The sequence below is a fragment of the Dermacentor albipictus genome, chromosome 7 (assembly GCF_038994185.2).
Source record: "Dermacentor albipictus isolate Rhodes 1998 colony chromosome 7, USDA_Dalb.pri_finalv2, whole genome shotgun sequence".
Lineage (NCBI taxonomy): Eukaryota > Metazoa > Arthropoda > Arachnida > Ixodida > Ixodidae > Dermacentor > Dermacentor albipictus.
In genome coordinates, this window is record NC_091827.1 from 30,101,290 (window position 1) to 30,120,914 (window position 19,625).

The 19,625-nt window shown below is 47.9% G+C and overlaps 1 protein-coding gene across 5 annotated transcripts in view; it reads left to right on the forward strand.

Moving 5' to 3' along the window:
• The window catches only part of LOC135917461 (nuclear transcription factor Y subunit gamma-like), a 496,387-nt gene that overhangs the window by 396,595 nt on the left and 80,167 nt on the right, over positions 1–19,625 (forward strand). For 4 of the 5 annotated variants that reach the window (XR_011507364.1, XR_011507362.1, XM_070521822.1 and 1 more), the window contains one exon: positions 10,819–10,911. The exons of the other annotated variant lie outside the window; for it this stretch is intronic. Coding sequence is in view for 2 of the 4 variants with exons in the window: in XM_070521822.1 (XP_070377923.1) it covers positions 10,819–10,911 (93 nt within the window). In the remaining 2 variants the exon portion in view is untranslated. The remainder of the gene's footprint in view (positions 1–10,818; positions 10,912–19,625) is intronic. 5 annotated transcript variants of the gene reach the window in all.

The following is a 19,625-nucleotide window of genomic DNA, read 5'->3' on the forward strand; positions in this document are numbered from 1 at the left end:
CGTGCACCGAAATCTAAGTACACGGGTGTTTTCGCATTTCGCCCCCATCGAGATGCGGCCGCCGTGGCCGGGATTCGATCCCGCGACCTTGTGCTCGGCAGCCTAACACCATAGCCACTGAGCAACCACGGTGGGTGTGCGGTGGCCTGTAAATGATCTATTAACTACAGCAATGCACATAAAGCTTGGGCCTCATGCGTGAGAGCTATAACAAACTAGCAGGAGAGGCGAAATGATGCATAGGAACGGATGATGTCTAAATTGGGATGTCACCTACTTCCAACCGCTTTCTTAATCTTTTTTTTCTCTCTCTCTCTTTTCTTGCTATAGGCTCGGTTGAAGTATTGAACAATTTCTGCCGATTTCAGAACCTACGCGTAATTTGCAACTGCCCACCTAGAGCTCCTGCTGCACACAACAAACAAACAAGCAGCCATCTTACGGCTGCAGCCCCGACCATTCCGCTTGACTGCAGTTTTGTGTGCGCACTCGTATATTCGTATAAGAGCCTCCCTGGACCCGGCATAAAACGGCGCAATAAAGCGCATGCACTGACGATGTCGAAATGAAGATGCATTTGCCCATGCATAGGACAACTTCCGCACAAGATGTATCGATAGTCTCGTATATGTACTTTATTTTCTGCTTAGTGGCTTGATTGGCGGGACCGTTGCTCTAACTAGTGCCAACATCGAATCGCAGCCGTCCATCTGTCGAGTTCTCGCTGCACTGAATAAAGCGAGAGAAAGAAATGCAAACAGCTGAAGGCTGCAGCTCCGGGCGTTCCAACGGTCTAGGCGTTCCTCTGAACCACGATGTTGCAATTACAGATTCGCCCGTAGCGCATATGGGACCAATCACGCACTCGCAGGAAGCGCTTCACGCGTATACAACGTCCTTACGCTGATGACGTCCAAATAAAGACGCATTTCCCCACGCACCGGCCCCCACTTCCGTATAGGTCGGTCGTTTCCTTTCTTTTCTTTTGTCTATTCTCGCAAGTGGGCCCGATCGGATGGGACCTTCCCTTAATTCGGGCCGACAACTAGCTGCAACGGCCCATCTTGTGGTTCTCATTGTAAGGTGGCAATCTTCTTATTCCCCCCCCCCTTTTTTTTTTGCCTGCTTCCAAGACACGGCGCCGTGTTGTGATAATCCACGGTAGCGTCAGAAAACGGGGCGGGGGGCGCGAAAGGGTGTGGTGTGCGTACGCGGTGCAAGAACAAGTGTACCCTCCCCCTCGCCGCCCCCTCCCTCCCCCGCGCCTCAACAAACATACACAGCGCCATCTCACCTTGCTCGCTCCACAAACCACTCCCTGCCGAGAGTTGGCCGAGGTGCACGGCCAACTCTCGGTGCACCCTCCCTGGCAGTGAGATCCATCAGAGACCGCTTCCACGAGGGAGCGTTGCTTTCGCATGCGCGTAGCTATAGGAGCGCCGCCTTCTTTGGTCCTCATAGCGTTGGATGGGATTAACGATGTTGTCGATCTTGATTCTGGGCGCCGTCGCGGTTATGATCGACGCTCATCCCACTTCGATTCGCTTCGACGAAGGCAGAGAAGATTGGCCGCGGTGGTTGGTTTGCGATGTAGAGCGGACGATTGCTCCGGGTGGGGCTCTCTCTCTTATCTTTTTCCCGCCCATTTATATGAGCAGCGATCCGTGAAAACGACGAGCTCAGATACAGATCTATCACATCCCGAAGTGGGCGCTTCTCTGAGTACTTAAACGACCGCACTTTGTTTCTTTGTCCCGCGGCCGTGTAAGGCTCCTTGCGGTTCCCAAATTTCGTGCAGTGTTGTGTGGAAACTGCGCAGAGGCCGTCGATGCAGTCGGGGGCCATGACATTCGTGCTTCTTGCCCAGCGAGAAACTCGAAAAGTTTTTAATTTTTTTGTGGAATTTCGCTTTGCTCCACACCGACTGGACCCGGGGTGGGCGAAGCAGAGCACTATATATCCTCGTACTGCATGTGCTTGCAAATAAAGAAAAAGAAAAGACAAATCGCTAGTTTTGCTCGCGGGCGAAGCGTTGGAAGCGACAGCGCGCAAGCTTTACCGTTGCACTGAAGCCGTCTCGGGAAGCTGGTGTCAAGCGCAGCACGAGCCAACGGCGCTACGCGTGTCAAATTTCGGCGGTGCACGAAATGAGGGCGGAAGAAGACCGTGGGGGTATTTCTTAGGGCCCATAAGACGGACTATAAAAAATTCACCTTCACTGTTTACTGAATTTGGTTATACCCGCCGTGCTTGCTCAGTGGCTATGGTGTCGGGATGCTGAGCACGAGGTCGCGGGATCGAATCCCGGTCACAGCGGCCGCATTTCGATGGGGGCGAAATGCGAAAACACCCGTGTGCTTAGATTTAGGTGCACGTTAAAGAACCCTAGGTGGTCAAAACTTTTGCGGAGTCCTCCACCACGGCGTGCCTCATAATCGGAAAGTGGTTTTGGCACGTAAAACCCCATAATTGAATTGAATTGAATTCACTGTTTACTGGTGCGCCGTTAGTTCCGCTCGGACCAATGCATCGCGCGACGCTGTGGTTTGCGCGAAGCGGCTCAGCGTCGGAAGCCAGGACTCTGCACTGAAGAGCGGGCACACACCTCTTAGCACATACCCAGCGACCCACGTTTGCTTCAGAGAGTGTCACCGAACACTGGCGCACACGAGTGGTCCAAACCCGGTGCTCCGAGTCGGCGTCAGTTTCATTGAACTGCTGGGTCTTCCGAGGTTCGTAACAGCGCAACACGAGACAAGGACAAAAGAAGGTATAAAACGACGACACAGCGCTCACTCTCAACTGATATATCAGTTGACCGATATCAGTTCATATCAAACTGGTATCACTTGGATATATCGGTTGACTGATATCAGTTGATATCAAACTGATATCAGTTGAGAGTCAATTTAATTATGGGGTTTTACGTGCCAAAACCACTTTCTGATTATGAGGCACGCCGTAGTGGAGGACTCCGGAAATTTAGACCACCTGGGGTTCTTTAACGCGCACCTAAATCTAAGTACACGGGTGTTTTCGCATTTCGCCCCCATCGAAATGCGGCCGCCGTGGCCGCGATTCGATCCCGCGACCTCGTGCTCAGCAGCCTAACACCATAGCCACTGAGCAACCGCGGCGGGTAGTTGAGAGTGAGCGCCGTGTCGTCATTCTATACCTTCTTTTGTCCTTGTCTTGTGTTGCCACTAATGCACTGATACACACTGATACACACTGATATCAGTTTGATATCAATTGATATCAGTCAACTCATATATCCAACTGATATCTATTTGATATCAGCTGATATCACTCAACTGATATATCAGTTGAGAGTCAGCGCCTTGTCGTCGTTTTATACCTTCTTTTGTCGTTGTCTTGTGTTGCGCTGTAACGAACCTTATACTATGGATCCCAGCCAACTGGCCCAACTTGCCGTCCTGATGGGTCTACCAAGTCCCGGATTCTGCAGCGACCCGTGTTGACATGAAAGAGGTTCGTTGAAGAGCGGCAAAAATTTATGCATTGCCAGCCTACTCGCTCACTCAATTTGGTCCGAGTGTCGGTTTCGAAACCTGTGTTCTGTCAGCATAGCAGCACGATGCTCTGACCACGTACTCGATCACAGGCTACGCAGTGACCCAGGTCAGCGGGAAAACGGTTAGGTACAAACATGCACCCTGTCCCCCGAAAAAGTCCGCGAAGTGCCCAAACTACGCTAACGCGTCGAAACGTCAGAAACTCATTTTCGGCGTTTGGTCAGGGGACGAACCTTCATGCAGCATGGAATATAAACGCATGTTTCCGGCCGAGACGTCGAAATTAATATTCTGATGTCTTTTTTCAACCTGAATGTCTATGAGGAACTATACAACCCTACTGCATATGGGATATCTACATATGCAGTAGGGCTGTGTATATCTTTATAGGAATTCACGTTGGACAACCCAGCAGCAGGGTTTTTCTAGTGCATCCCCACAGAATAAATAGGTAAACATTATTTTCGCAGATTCGCGGTAATATTTGCTTTAGTGCCAAATAGTTCCTGATGTCGGTCCTCCGATGAAAACTGCGCATTAAAGAATAGATTACGGTAAAGTTGTTAAGATCACTTTAACACAGAGACACGCGCGCACGTGTATGTGTATATGTGGATGCGTGTGTGTCTATATGTGGATGTATATTGGGCATCTCCTTAGGAGACGTTACTCGAACATCCCGATCGACAAGGGCAAATACAGAAAGTGGATTATGACGACTAGCTCGAGTCGCAAGGTGGAAGGGACAACCAGGCGCCCGGCCAAGCAATGAACTGTCCAACTAACTTGATTGATAGTCACAGATGTTTCTTCGTTTTTTTACAAAGGCCTGGTCTGATTTCGTCTAATCTCAGGCTCCGCGGACACATGTTGTTCCACCACTGTTGATGACTTCCATCTCCATCATCCTGCGATATCCTCTTTCTTCTTTGGTCTTCTGCTGACGTCACACGTGTGCATGTTATGAGGAAGCTCTAGGTTGTGCACTCCTATGTAAATACATGGGAAAAGATAAATAGCTTTTCTCAGTAACCACAGCACCGAAGCTGATAACGTCCGTTTGTTGCACCTGACAGAAGCAGTTTTATTGTAATGGCTGTTGCGAGCGAATTTTTTATTTATGCCTTCGATTTTTTAATAAATGTTGCTTAAGATCGCACATTTTCGCAAGCTAGCGCTATCATGCTAACAGCTCTCTAACTCAGCAATTAAAAATAATTTCTCATTTCCTTCAAGTGCACCTAATAGTACATAAAGGAGGAAAAAAATGTATGAATTGTGCATGGCTTTTCACTACTAATAGGTGAATAGGACTTTTACAAAGCCCTTGTAAATATGGTAACGAATTCACGTAAGTTTTAAATCATAATAAATTTATCCGCTTTGGATGTTCGAACGGACTCAGTTGACAGAACTGCGATATCTACTCTTGGTGCAGAATTGCGGATTTGTAAATTTCGCGTTTCTATTTTTTTTTGCAAATTTAGCAATTTTCACCAATCTTCGTAAAAAAAAGCCTCTAAATCAATATTGCGCTACCAGCGGTCACTAGACCTTAACTTTCTCTTTCAAATGCAGCAAGCTTCAGTAAAATCGGCCCAGGCCCGAGTTACCTCGGGATAGCATTCCGGCGTTTTACATGTATTTGAATAGGTTACATCGGCGTTGCGGCCGAGTTAAAGCTTAAGGAAACTTTAACTTGGGAACTCCCATCTAAATACACGGGAACGGAGAAATCGCCTTGCTCGTCAACCAGCGCACATATTTTCATGATGCTTGTTGCATTAAACAAATGTTGTAATCCAGTGACTGTAGGAATCAGATGTTTTATTCCAGGCTTCAATTAAACTAATAAAAGAGCATCTGAAAGTGACAAAATTAAAAACAGAAGAGCTCGAGCATCAAGTTTACAACTCAAAAGCAGCGATGAAAAAATATATCAGAATTCCGCATGCTGCGCCTAAAATGCATTTAGGTCGTACAATATTGGTGCATTATGCACCGCTCTGAAATATACCTCCAATTGGTGAGTAGGACTCATAAACATTGCAACAGTTTCACGTAAACTATCAATTTATACATGAAATTTGTCCGACTTAGATGCTCTAACGTATCCAGTTTACAGAACTTCACTATACGTTCCCGGTGCCGAGTTATGACTTCGTGAAATTCGTGCTTGAATTTTTATGAAACCTACCGGTTTCTTCTTTCTTTAATTTCAGGATCTAAATCGAAAGTCTGCTTCCTAAAGTCACTATAATTTAACCTTTCGTCTCCAATACAACAAATATTGTTTAGGTTGGCTCAGCGGAAGTTTCATGAAATGATATCTGCATTTTCGATGTACTTGAATAGTACTTCATTAAATCTTCTTTCTGGGCGAGTTGGTGCATACTTGACATAAAAATTGTAACAGCACAAACACATGCAACCCCAAAGTACCAAGGACCAGACAGATGCGCTTGTGTTTCGTCGTTGGTACTCTGTGGTTGCATGTGTTTGCGCTGTTACAATTTATGTCAAATTTGAATAGTACTACCGGAGTTGACCCCGAGCCAAAGCTTCCTGAAAGCAGACTGAGAGGAAATTACCCAAGAAACCGAGATTAACTAAACAATGTAACCAGAGCGGACCCGGCCTGCCCTGTGAACTCATACCACCGCATACGTGATAAGATAATCACGCTCCTTGTCAGACAAACCTAAGCGTGGTTACACGACCATCGTCTGGACTCCCGATTCATTTTTGTCTCGATGATAACCCGAGTCCTGTGTGCACTGCTTCTTCCCATTGTGCTTGTATCGATAAAGTCGTTAACGCATTACATGTAAACATGCCAGATTCTATGGCGAATAGCGACTTAGCGACACGGTGCGCTGGGTGATGTTCCATGTCTGTATGTGACATTGACGGTATGTGGAGATGCCACCTGGGGAAAACCCGCTGTCTCTTCTTTCACGTCTCTCCGAGTGCTCTAACTTCGGTTGACATCCGCACTACTTGCAGTGCAAGGCAATGCAGTGACATTTCCTTTCGTGTCAAAACCGTCGAGCAGTATACGTCTCACCGGTGGCCCGACGTGCAGGTGCCAGCTGCTGATGGAGAGTGAATACGTGCGATGAATCAACGCCGCTGCCCTTTCTTCCCTCTGCATTACAGCTGAGGTGTGTGTGTATATATATATATATATATATATATATATATATATATATATATATATATATATATATTAGGAGCACGCACATCCTTCGCTGCAGCCGTTTCCAGCGGTCGCGTGTCAATTTCACCTTCCCCGGGGGAAAAAAAAAAAAGAGAGAGATATCCTGCATCTCAGAGCGAGTGGCCCGCAGCCGGAATGCTTAGAACTTGTAGCTAGAGGTCTCCGAGGAAGGAGGGCCCCGTCATTTTCTCACGCGCTGCACTCGGGTAGAAAGGGTTTCTTGTTTGTTTTTTTTTTTTTCGCACCTTCGTTCGGGCGCCAGCAGGCTTGCGGCTCCGTCGTCGCGCGACATCGCGATAATGACGCTTTCGCGCCGCAATGGCGTGAAAAGGTGTTCTGCGATCAATTCCGAGAGATTGAACAGCCGAAACGCGGGGGTGTTAACCCTGGTCCAGCGCGAAAGCGGAGGTTGTCTGACGGGGAAGCAAACAACTCCCAGGGAGTGATTGAAAAGGCGTGCTGCCACCTTCTTCGTGTTCCTTCTCTATCTTTTTTTTCTTTCCCGGGGCGTCCTTTGGTCTGATCAACTGTGACGCGAGCTAAAACCCAGCGTGAGTGACATTCCTCTGCTCTCTTGAGACCCCTTTCGAGGAGTGTTGCGCATTGCCTTCGGTCCTTTCCAGAAAAATTCGAACACATCTACGTAAAGGTAAAGCCAGATTTAGTGCGGAAAGTCGGGTTATGGCTTGTTCTGCGTTAAGTGCATTATAATTCCCAGCGAATAAAAGAACTAAGGAAGCAAGTGGGCAGAAAGAAAGGGTCTTTCTATCCACTGGCTTCCTTCCTTAGTAAAAGTTTGTTCGCTGGAAATTCTCGTACTACGCATAGATGCCCGCGGTAATTGACGAAGTGGTTTGGTTGTGTTTAAACCTAGTAAGCGTTTGCGACATTTGAAAATAATTAGCTATAGGCCTTGTACAGACAGATTGATCATCCCAGACAACAAGAAGCGCTCGTGAAATACGTCTCGAATACTGCGATATGAAATAATCTGGGATGCAGGGCCAACATGCGTTCAACTGTGTAGCTAAAATAGCCAGACGACCGACCGCAATGCAAGAGCATCATCCGGGGTGCTCGTAACCGTTTCCAGTTATCTAATTTTTACAGTCTAATTGATACAGGCCACTTTGACACACACAAAAAAAGTGCTAAAGTGAATCGCCGAAGTATATAACAATATAATATTTGCGGTTTTACGTGCCAAAACCACTTTTCTGACTATGAGGCACGCCGTAGTGGAGGACTCCGGAAATTTTGACCACCTGGGGTTCTTTAACGTGCACCTAAATCTAAGCACACGGGTGTTTTCGCATTTCGCCCCCATCGAAATGCGGCCGCCGTGGCCGGGATTCGATCCCGCGACCTCGTGCTCAGCAGTCCAACACCATAGCCACTGAGCAACCACGGCGGGTAAATTGCCGAAGTGCGTAGCGGCCACACCCTTATAGTGCAGACGCTGATAAGTGACTTCTCGCGTTTCGCCGTCAGGCACGCATCATACGCATCATTGTCCTTATCAAGCTGCCAGCTCGCATATGGTAAAGTTAGAACAAAAGAAATAATTAAATTGCATCGTCTTTCTTATCTGTTAAAGACCTCGAATGGATGTCGTGAATCATTCGGTATGTGGCTCGCATGTTCACGACAGCATTGTCTGCCTATCGCGAACTTTTTCTTACCGTGTGCATAGAGCGTTCAGTAGTGCCCCAATAAACAAGCTTGCTCATTGGAAGTCGTGCAAAGCGAGGTGACGGTTCGCTGACTTCAGTCATCTCCGTCGAGGACGTGTATGCTTTCAACGGATTGCGCAACAGCCAAAAAAGAAAACGAGAAACAATAAAGGAAGGACTGGGCAAAGCAGTGGTACGTATGGGGCGATGAACCACGCTTGCCTACGCAACGGGCAACCAACTAGGGTATGCGCCAACATCTGCAGCGAACGTCGCCTCCGGATGCATGTGGCGCTCTTCGACTCGCAGAACTGACTCACGGGATGCCACGCTCTTATTCATAGTGACGCGTGTCCTTTTACAGCTTTTCGTTCGGGGCGCTGCAGGCATCCTGCGACGCAGTTTCTTTTTGCAATTTTTCCCCCCTGCCCCGAGCAACTGTGTATGGTGTAGCCCGTACCCAAATGTTTGACTCTCACTCGTCAGAAAGCGCAGTCCAATGCCACCATTGAATGCGACCGTGCGGCAACGTCAGAAATTGTCCGGTTGATTTCGCCAGTAGAATTACCAGGTCACTCCGAAGCGTTGAGCATCTGCATCAAATTCAATAGTTTTCAGAGAAGACACCAAAAGATAAACATAACACTTAGAGAATGATTGAGAACTTTTTTCACTCTAAAGTTCATACGCCCTAGGTTATAGTGCGGCGGATATTAATGAAATAGCCTGCTGCTGCTGATGATGATGATGATGAACATGGAGTACTGTATGAGCTATTCAAATTCCATACAACGCTCAAGCTATCCGCCGCGGTAGCTTCGCGACTGTGACGTTGTGGTGCTAAGCAAGAGGTCGCGAGTTCAATTCTTATCCGCGACGTCCACGCCCTAATGGTGGTGGAATGGCAAAAACGGTATTCCACCGCTCATTGGGCGCAGGTTAAACCGCAGGTGGTAAAAATATTCCAGAGTCCCCAACCATCGAGTGCGCCTCATAATCGTGACACGGTTTTGGCCCGTAACACATTATTATATTAATAAATTAATGAATTAATAAACTTCTACTTTGTGTGCGTCATGCACCGATGCTGAGATGTACGTGCCGGTCATGGCTAATGCGTTACTGCACTTCGTAAGGCAGGATCGCTTGAACTTCTACGCTTGGAACGCTTAAGATCATTGCCACGTGCGGCTCATATGAACGAGCTTCACATACATACATACATACATACATACATACATACATACATACATACATACATACATACATACATACATACATACATACATACATACATACATACATACATACATACATACATACATACATACATACATACATACATACATACATACATACATACATACACGCACACACGCATAAGCTCATTACACTGAATGGCTCGGGGTCCTGTACTCTAATCGAAATGCCTGATCACCATTCAAGCTAGTATAATTCGGCATTTCTGTTGCGCAGCGGGAAAACAAGTTTTGAGATTTTCATACACTGTTTATTTTCAGCTGCTGCGAGTGCCTCAATACCAATCAAGTTCTCACCTTCGGTGTAAAAAGGCTGCTTGCGCCAAGTCCCTGGAAACCGACTTCATTCACAGCGTTACAGGCTGTTGAATTGAAGTTACTTATGTTACGTTGTCTAGCGTATAACCCTCGACGTACACTGTAAACCGATTTACACCCTTGAAGGCCTTTAAGGGAGCCCCCAAATGGGTCGTTAACTTCACCCTCTAACACTAGCACGGGTGTAAGGGTGCTAGTTGTAGAAAGGAAACGCCTTTAAGGGTGGGAATAGGTTTACAGTGACAAACGTTAACCAAGTGCAAACGAAGTGTCGTCTTCGTTATTGCTCCTTTATCTGTAATAAATGTCGATTGGACCCACGAAATATAGATGCGGTCTTTCACTTGTATTTGAATGAATCGAGTGAGAAGAATTGCAAATATTAAAGAAAAATGTCAGCGACAACCTAAGAATGCAGTGGACAATATATAGCACTACCCAACTCGGAGATAAAGAGAGAGAAAACAAGATGCAGGGAGGTCAACCAGAGGAGCGTCCGGTTTGCTACCCTACAATGGGGGTAAGCTAAAGGGGGAATTAGAAAAGATCATTCCTATGGATGGGCCAGGTAACTACGCTCACTCATTTGCATAACGTCATAATGTAGACGAACTTCTCTTCACCCTCTATCTTGGGAACTATATTTTATAGCGCGGAGGTAATGTGGGTACGTGGAGTGTGGCTTTGTGGGCACCTTTGTACTGATTTGTTAGGTTGGTCACCGAGTACGTATACCTAACCGCTTTCTCCAGTGATTGATCTAAAGGTGCAAAAATCTCCTAAGCTTGAGTAGCTCTCGTTTCTCTTCGCAGGGAACGAGAACGGGCGTGTAGTTATCGTTCTGATGACCCTCATCCCGCCACGATCAAACTTAGTCCAACAGGAGTGCACGGAAGACTTCTCAGGTTGGTACGTGTGAAGGTCTACGCACGCATAATGTATGCAAAGAGATCGACTAACATGTCCCATTAGTTGCGGTTCGTCTCTTCAGCGCTAAGTGAAAAAAAAAAACTTTCTACGTATACGCGACAAAAGAGAAGCGCGTTAATCACGCTGAGCGCTAACGACTGCTATTTGTCAGTCCCTGCTCGGATGCTCGCTGTAGGGGTTGAAGGACGGACGTCGGGATGAAAACCCACAACTTGCGAGGATTTATTCTACATTATATACAGAGAGGTGAGACGTCAAGTAACTGTCGTACAGTCATTACGGGCCGGCAGCAACTCGGACGCTGCGGCCCGCGGCAAGAAGTTCGAGAGAGGTGAATCAGGGAATCAGGGAACGTCCCAGAATGCTCAGGTCTCTCTGGAAGGCTTCTTATAAACCCTTCGAGCACTGGAAGTCGCGTCATGTTCGACCAATCGGAGAGTCCTCTCAGATGACGCCACTTTCAGCCAATGGTAGGCGCCCGTGTCGCGGTGTCACACCTGGCGGCTCTCTGCGGTCTTGCCTCGCAGACTGGCAATGCACTTCTAACGAGGAGAAGGGGAGGGCTGCTCATGCTCCATTGTCCGAGGCCCACCTGCTAATCCCGGCGGCGCACGAACTTGTTGGCACGTGAACTTGTTGCCTTAAACTTGTTTGCTCGGCCGCTCCTCTGGAATGTGCTTTCCTGCTTCGGCATTCCTCAATTAGCTGTGCTGCGATTCGAAGTGGTTTGGGGAACTCGAAGTAATCGCAGGAAACAGCTCCATATCTAACATCGCTTGCCGCATTTTCTCGAATTTAAGCGGCCCCGGAACCTAAAAGCCCATCCCTGTATAAAATGTAGGGAGGAGAGAGGAGGGTAGACAATCGCTTTATACACACGAAGGTTGGCAACGTCTTTGTGTTTCCAGTGTCTCCAGTGATGACGTCACAGCCGGAGTCGTGGCGAAGTCATCTCGGCACTGTTGTATAAATTCACTTTTTTTTCTTGGCTGACGCTCTTGTACGCGTTCTAATTACGAGAAGTGAGGTGCTACGGATTAACATATTTTTCTCGGTGAGCCAAGACACCTTGAAAACGAGTCTGGCTAGAAGATTTCCTTGAAATTAACTTCCTAACAGAAGAGTGACCGGTACCTCTAAGAAACGACAGCGACTGCCGAGATACGTTTCAATTGAATAAATATGTGTTTAGGAAAAGTTTATTTCCACAAGAGACGTTACAAGCAGCACTGAGTCACAATCACGGCACAATTCCACCAGCATGATAACATATAAAAAAAAATGGCCAGACTTAGCTTGGTTAAGCCAAGAATGCGTTGCATATTGCGCGAGTTGGGGCCCAGCTTTTCATCCGGTTGTCGTGACGTCACGTGACGTGGTTGCGCTAAAGGTCAATGGTGGCTGCCCGGCCGCGCCCAAGGGGTGAACTGAGTGATTGCAATATGCAACGCATAAAAATAGAAGCAACTTAACAACAAACATAGCAAACTTAAAAGAGAATAGACCCACATATGAGACGCGCAGCAATGAACAATGGCTCATACCCTCAATGGTGGCTGCCCGGCCGCGCCCAAGGGCTGAACTGAGTGATTGCAATATGCAACGCATAAAACGAAACACGGCACGTTTTCAAAGTAGTGTCCGAGTCCTCACTCACCAACATATACTCACATATACCCGCGGAAAGGCACAATTGCACATAAACGAAGTGCCACATGCATAAAATGATGTTCCATATATACAGCGTACACAATGGTTATGTGCAATGATGATGTGACAGAACACTTTACACAATTTTGAGGTGATGTGCACTAGATGTGCATATACAAAAAAGATCATGTATACGAGAGCACACACACACACACAGAAATCAGGGGCACCTACATTCTATGTGCATTAAAAGAATACTGTGTTTAGAAAAAGTTTATTTCGACAAGAGACGATACGAACGCTGAGTCATAATTACGGCACAGTTCCACCGGGACGATAAGATCTAAGAAACGAAACACAGCACCTTTTCAACGTAAGTAATGTCCGACTCCTCACGCACCTGCATATAAACACGTATACCCACGGAAAGGCACAGTTACACATAAACGAAATGCCACATGTACAAAATGATTTTCAATATATACAGTGTACACAATGGTTATGTACAATGATGATGTGATAGAACACTTTACACAATTTTGAAGTGATGTGTATATACAAAAATGATCATGTATACGACAGGACGCGCACACAGACATTCAAGTCGACAAGGAATTTCAGAGCGCTTCCGCGCGGAGCCAACACATTGCGTCAACAAGCGTCAAAGTCACAGCTATAGTCCACGGATTTGTCTCACGTTCGTTCTCCTGTCTTCGAATGACCTCGCGCTTTCCTTTGGTAAAGCTGATTCTCTATAACGAATTCGATGAACAACAGTGACCAGTCGCAGCTGTCCTTTAACTTCTACGTGCAGTGGTATTTCTTCCTAACTTCATAAACGAAGGAAAGCGGTTAGAAAAGTCAGAGAAACGTATGCATTCTGAGTATTCCTGCCTGAATATTTTCTAAACTTTAGCGGCACCCTTAGTCGAACTAACACTTATTGACGCGCAACAAATCACGTGAAAAGAAACATATGCATTTGTCGATGACTTAAAACACCAAGCATGCAACGCTAAAGCGCGAGTTTCCTCAAACTCTAAAACTGGTTTAGCCTTAGCCTTAATCTAAACCTCGTTCTGTCGCGGCACACCACCGCCTGCCTCCGCTTGAGCTGGGACGTGGCGGCTTATCCAAAGCACGTCCGAATTCATCGCTTAAATTTCTCTCAACTGGATTGTTTTCTGCAAACCGAGTGGCTTCTTTGTCTTATTTTTCATCGCAACCGCTATGTAGCAGCGCGCGCTGCTACAATGGAGCGCTGGCGGCGGTTGTTCTAAGCACGGCAACCTTTCGAGGAGGCTTATTTATGTTTCGGGACATAACTGCGCGTAGATACCTTTCAGGCAGTCTGCAGGCGCACACGCAAAAAAAAAAACGCAAAAACGCGCAACGCACTCTGTAGGCCACGCCACGGGGGGCACCGACAAATTGGGCCTAATGGAAACCGGACAATGGAGCCCAAAACGCGGGGGGTGGTCTCGAAGCGGCCTGTGCTTCACGAGTTAAGCACAGGCTTAGGAAGCGAAGCGGTGGGTCATAAATAAAGCCACGTGTGCGTTCTGCAGTGTATACCTTAGCGGTCACCCCGCGGTAGTGAGTCAGCGCAAACAGGGTAGTTGAAGACGCGAGGCGAGATAAATTAACGGGAGGCGCGCAGGAATATGTTCCCTAATCGATTGGCGCGGCGTTGCGAAAAAAAGTATACCGTGAGCGGCGTTGTTTTAGGCGAGAAAAGAAGAAAGAATGGAAGCACGGACCGGCGCGCCCCCTGCTGGGTCAGAAGAGAGGTATAGGACGAGGATTACGTAGTGTGTACACCGCGAGAGGTGCCGCCGCGTAATGATGACCAAATGGTAATGGACGAGCTGTGGTTTCGGAAGGACGAAGTGGTATACGTGCCTGCCATGCGTAAAACGCTCTGAGAACTTGAGGACCAAGCGTCGCTCGGCGCTATTAAGGAACGTAAAAGCCCCCTTTTGTTCCTAACGGTCTTGTCCATTTGTGCTGTCGCCTTGCAGGTCATGGGAAAATGAATTAAAAAGAAAATAAAAGAAGGATTGTTATCCACCCGACTAAAACACGAAGCTAACAAGGTACACCCTTTCCTTGTTACTGGGAAAGACAACTTCGCAGTAGAAGCAAACTTCAGCTTGGTTTGGGATGGGCGAAATTTTCTTCAACTGCGAAGTCTTCTTTCTTAGAAACCGGTGGAGGGCGTGCTTTGGAGCTTCGTGCTTCAGTTGTGAGGATGACAATCCGGTGTCCGACGTCCGGCGTCGGCCGTCGCTTCGGCAAAAGTATTTTCGAACCACGCATACCCAACCACGCAGGCCCTCCATGTGGCGCAAAAACATTACTCAACAAATTGAATTTGTCAAGGCAAAATACTTAGAAAAAATCGCGAAGTACGACTTACACACGACCTACAGACACGATAGCGTCGGATTATAATTGGAATATACGATAAAACGTAATTCTGTTACGCGGAAACTCAAACACAAACCTCCTTTAACGCGGTAGCGTTTTCCAGCTGCCGTTTGAAGTGTCTCTTAGTAGGATGGGTGCAGCCCCCTCGGTTCCTTGCACACTGTCAAAAAAAAAAAAAAAACTCTCAAAGCTCGCCCTTGTGCATAGCGCTCGCCGCCAGCGTTTCTCGGTAAACATTACGATTACATAAGCTGCAGTTGCCGGGAAGCGTCAGAAGCACTCGGGCATCATTGAATGCTGTCGCGTTCCACTCTTGAAGGCGAAGCTTAAGCGTCCTCCAAATTATTTTCTCCTGACTCCTGGGAAATAAAGCGAATTGAATTGAGTTGAGCTGAAGTCAGTCCAATGAGAAGCGCCAATTTCGCTACGATGTGTCGGACCATTCCCTTTTATTGCGAAAGCAATACTGCTCGCACTTTCGGCCCATCGGTGGTAGTGGCGCCTCCTTACACAGCTGCGCGTCACGTGTCCGTGTGACGTCACGCCAGACCGAGAGACGGGGCCCCAGCTCGCGGCATCGATAGTGTAGGCGAAGCCTTGCGCGCCGATGCTGCGGCGCTACCGAGAGAGGGCGCTCGCTGGTGTGACGTCACGCCAGGCCTAGAGACGGGGCCCCAGCTCGCGGCATCGATGGTGGAGGCGAAGCCTTGCGCGCCGCTGCTGCGTCGCTACCGAGAGAGGGCGCTCGCTGGTGTGACGTCACGCTAGGAGGATAAATGGGGTTACAGCTCGGCTCCTCGCAGTGGTCGGCGCGCTGCCTGGCGCTATGTCGGATGATGTATAGTCATAAGTTTAAGAAAGGGCAACCATGTCCACACCATCAGCCGAACCAAGGCGCAGCCAAGGGTATTGCTTTCGCTATCTTCCAGGCTTAACCAAGCTAAGCCTTCAGCCAATTTTTTTCCTCTGTTCGGAAAGCGCAGAAGCGAGACCTTGTCGTCGCCCCTGTAGCCAGTACTGCAGCCGATAAGTTGGCACGCTGTGTGCAATCGCAGCTGCTACTTGGTGCTTCGGGGTTGCTAATCAAACCACGAGATGGTGCCTGTGACAACTCACAAGCGCGAAGACAGGAGAATCGACGCTCAAATGGTTACTGCCACTAAGCTGGCCTTAGGGCTTCGGCAGTGGTCGCTTCAGGCGGCAAGATAGCTCTCTCCCATAGCGTTACGTGGAAGCTTCGGGATCAGTCAAGTTTTGAACGTGGTCCGTTATTGTTCACCTAGATAGACCCTTCCATTGGGACATTTCCATATTGTTGCCGGAGCCCTCATGGCAATCAATTTCACAACGCTGCCGGAGAGCCAACATGTCATGTGCGCCACTATCAAACTCACTAAGCTGGCCTTAGGACTTCGGCAGTGGTCGCTTCAGGCGGTGTAAAGAATGGCGAGTTGCGCAACAAGATTGCCACCTTGCCACCCGATTACGACAAGGGGTGCAAGACGCGCACCTCCCCCTCTCCGTCGCTGCAGCTGCGAGGCGTTCAAAGAAGCGACCTTTGCGCTGGAATCCGCCGCCTTCCTCCAGCCCCTTCGTCATTGTGACGGGACGAGTTCGGTGTGTGGACAATGATTCCACGCGGAGCTGATTTGACCCGCCTGGTCAAGCTGCCGCGGGAACGACTTATTTTTGCGCTTCTCACGGTTCTGCATGACGCAAAACAACGAGCGACCCTCGAGCGGCGTCGAAACTTTCCGGAACGGCACCCCCTTCAACGCCGTCGCTTGGGCTTCGGAATGTGTGTGCCTTTGTGTCTGTAAACTGGTCTTCAGAGCAGCTGCGAGTTGGTGATGTGTAAACGAACAGCCGCCGCGTCGTAGGACCGGCGGATCGAGTGTATAAAAACTGTGGTTGTGCGAATGTTGGACACACTTCTCTTGAGCAGTCATGTTAGACTGAGTTAATTTCTGTAAATAAACCCTTTTTCCTCGTTCTCGTTGTGAAGCAGTTCTTCACTTCATCAACGATCTCAGCGTAAATAAGTTGGACGACGGCATGGGCCAGCTACCTTCGAATTCATGCCGTACTCCAATCTTGGCAAAGGACCACGGACGATGGGATTGAGCCCCCAATCCTGACAACTGGCTGACAGCGGTGAGATGGACTTTGCGACATGGTGCTGTATCTGCGGTGAGTGCTTGGTTTTTGCTTTGACTCTCTAGGCTTCATTTTGTGGTTGTTCTGTTTAGAACAGTAGGGAAGCTAGATTGTTGTGTGTTAGCTAGGTTGTGTTTTCCTAGCTAGATTTAGAGAGCAGAATCAAGGCAGTAAAGCAGCAGTCATGGAATTAAGGACACTGCTGAGAGACGAGTTGTTGATTGTTGGTGAGGAACTGGGCCTAGATGTACGTAAGGAAATGCTAAAATCAGAATTATTGCATATCATTTCCGAACAGGCCAGTGAGGAAGAAGTTGAACTGGGGTTTGAACTTCTGAAAAAGAGAGAAGAACGAGAGAGAAAAGAAAGGGAGGAACGCGATAAAGATCGCGAGTTAAGAAAAATGCAACTTGAACTTGAAAGCAGACGTTTGGAGTTGTCTCAAGGAAGTGAAGGCGCTCTGGGACGATCAAGTGAGGCAGAATCATACCGCATGGACAGGCTATTAAAGCCATTTGAGGTCGGGACCGACATAGGCTTGTTCCTAAGCAATTTTGAAAGGACTTGCGAGAAGATGAACTTCGGCCCGAGTACATGGCCACAGCGGTTGCTGTCTATGTTGCCGTGTGAGGCGGCGGAAGTAATCGCCAGACTGAGTGTGCAGGATGCATATGATTATGCAAAAGTTAAGGCTAGTCTCCTGAAGAAATACCGCCTTTCAGCCGAAGCTTTTCGGCAAAGGTTTAGGAGCACAGGCAAGAAAGATAGCGAGGGCTATCCGGAGTTTGCGTATAGCTTAAAGGCCAACCTAGTCGAGTGGCTTAAAAGCGCGGAAGCATACGACAGCAGAGACATGATCATTGAATGCATGTGTCTAGAGCAGTTTTACAAAACCATCCCCCAAGCTGTGAAACTGTGGGTGCAAGACAGAGGTAATGTAAACACTGTGGAAAGGGCGGCTGAATTAGCCGAAGAGTACGCAACCCGTAGAAAATTGAACGCCGAGGAGGGAAACTGGGACGGTCGAAATGGACCGCGGAAACCATTTCCGTTCAAAAAGGGTGCGCAAACTAGACGATCCGAGCCTGTAGACATGGCGGAAAAGCCCACAGAAAAGAGCGAGGAGAAACTTAACGGAGAAACCGCACAAAAAGAACAGAAAAGAAAATTCGAATCTGTTAGACCAATTCGCTGTTACAAATGCCACAAACTGGGACATATAGCTGTAAACTGCGAGAAGTCTAGCGTAGTTTTTTCCTACGTGGAGGAAAAAGATGAGAATATGGAACTTTTAAGTCCGTATCTCCACAACCTGCAAGTTAATGGAAAACCATGCCGAGTGCTAAGAGACAGTGCCGCCACGCTGGACATTGTCCATCCGTCTTACGTGATGGTAGGTGACTTCACCGGAGAAGTAGCGTGGATAAAACAGGTTGTAGAAGAACACAGCGTGTGTCTGCCCATGGCCAAAGTCAAAATCAGTGGACCATTCGGGGAGCTAGAGACTGAGGCGGCAGTTTCCAAATTTTTGTCACTGCAGTATCCCTACATCTTTTCGAATCGTTCGAATCAGTTACTGCGTGACAGAGGGCTCAAACTGGGAGAGGGCATAGTACAGGCATTGACCCGAGGCCAAGCTCGTAAGATCGCGGCGCTTTCGGCTGAAAATGCTCAAGCTCCTCCAGCTGAAGCAGAAAAGGGGATAGCTTCAATACCCGAATCCGAGCTAGGCCCGAGGGACAAAAGAACAGTTGAGGAGAGCCTGCCAGTTGACCAGCTCAATGAGAGCGTAGCACTAGCGTGTCAGAGTTCTAGCCTGCAGGAAGAGCAAGCAGACGCGCTCACAAGCGAGACAGGGTCGTTATTATCACCGGCCTCAAAGAACTTTGATCAACTCTTACGCGTGGATAGAGAGTCACTGGCAGCCGAGCAAAAGAATGATGAGAGCTTAGCTAAATTACGTGACACAGCTAAAGAAGGCATTGCTAGGCCCAACGTAACGATACATGAGAGAGGAGGATTGTTGTATCGGCATTACAGAGATCGAAAGGGTAAGATTTTAGATCAGTTAGTCATACCTACTAAGTATAGGGAGGACCTTTTGAGTCTTTGTCATGGAAATGGGTGGTCCGGCCACCTAGGCATAAACAAATCAAAGGAAAGATTGCTTATGGAATACTACTGGCCTGGCTGTTTCAAAGATGTAGAAAACTTTGTAAGATCATGCGACGCCTGCCAGCGTTCTGGTAAACCAGGAGAGACTTGGAAAGCTCCACTGAAGGTAGTGCCCTTAATAACAGAGCCTTTCAGACGGCTTGTAATAGACACGGTAGGGCCTCTTCCAAAAACAAAATCAGGCTACAGGTACTTGTTTACCATGCTGTGTCCGGCCACCAAGTTTCCAGAAGCAATCCCTTTGAAAGAGCTCAGCTCCACTGAAGTAGTAGACGCG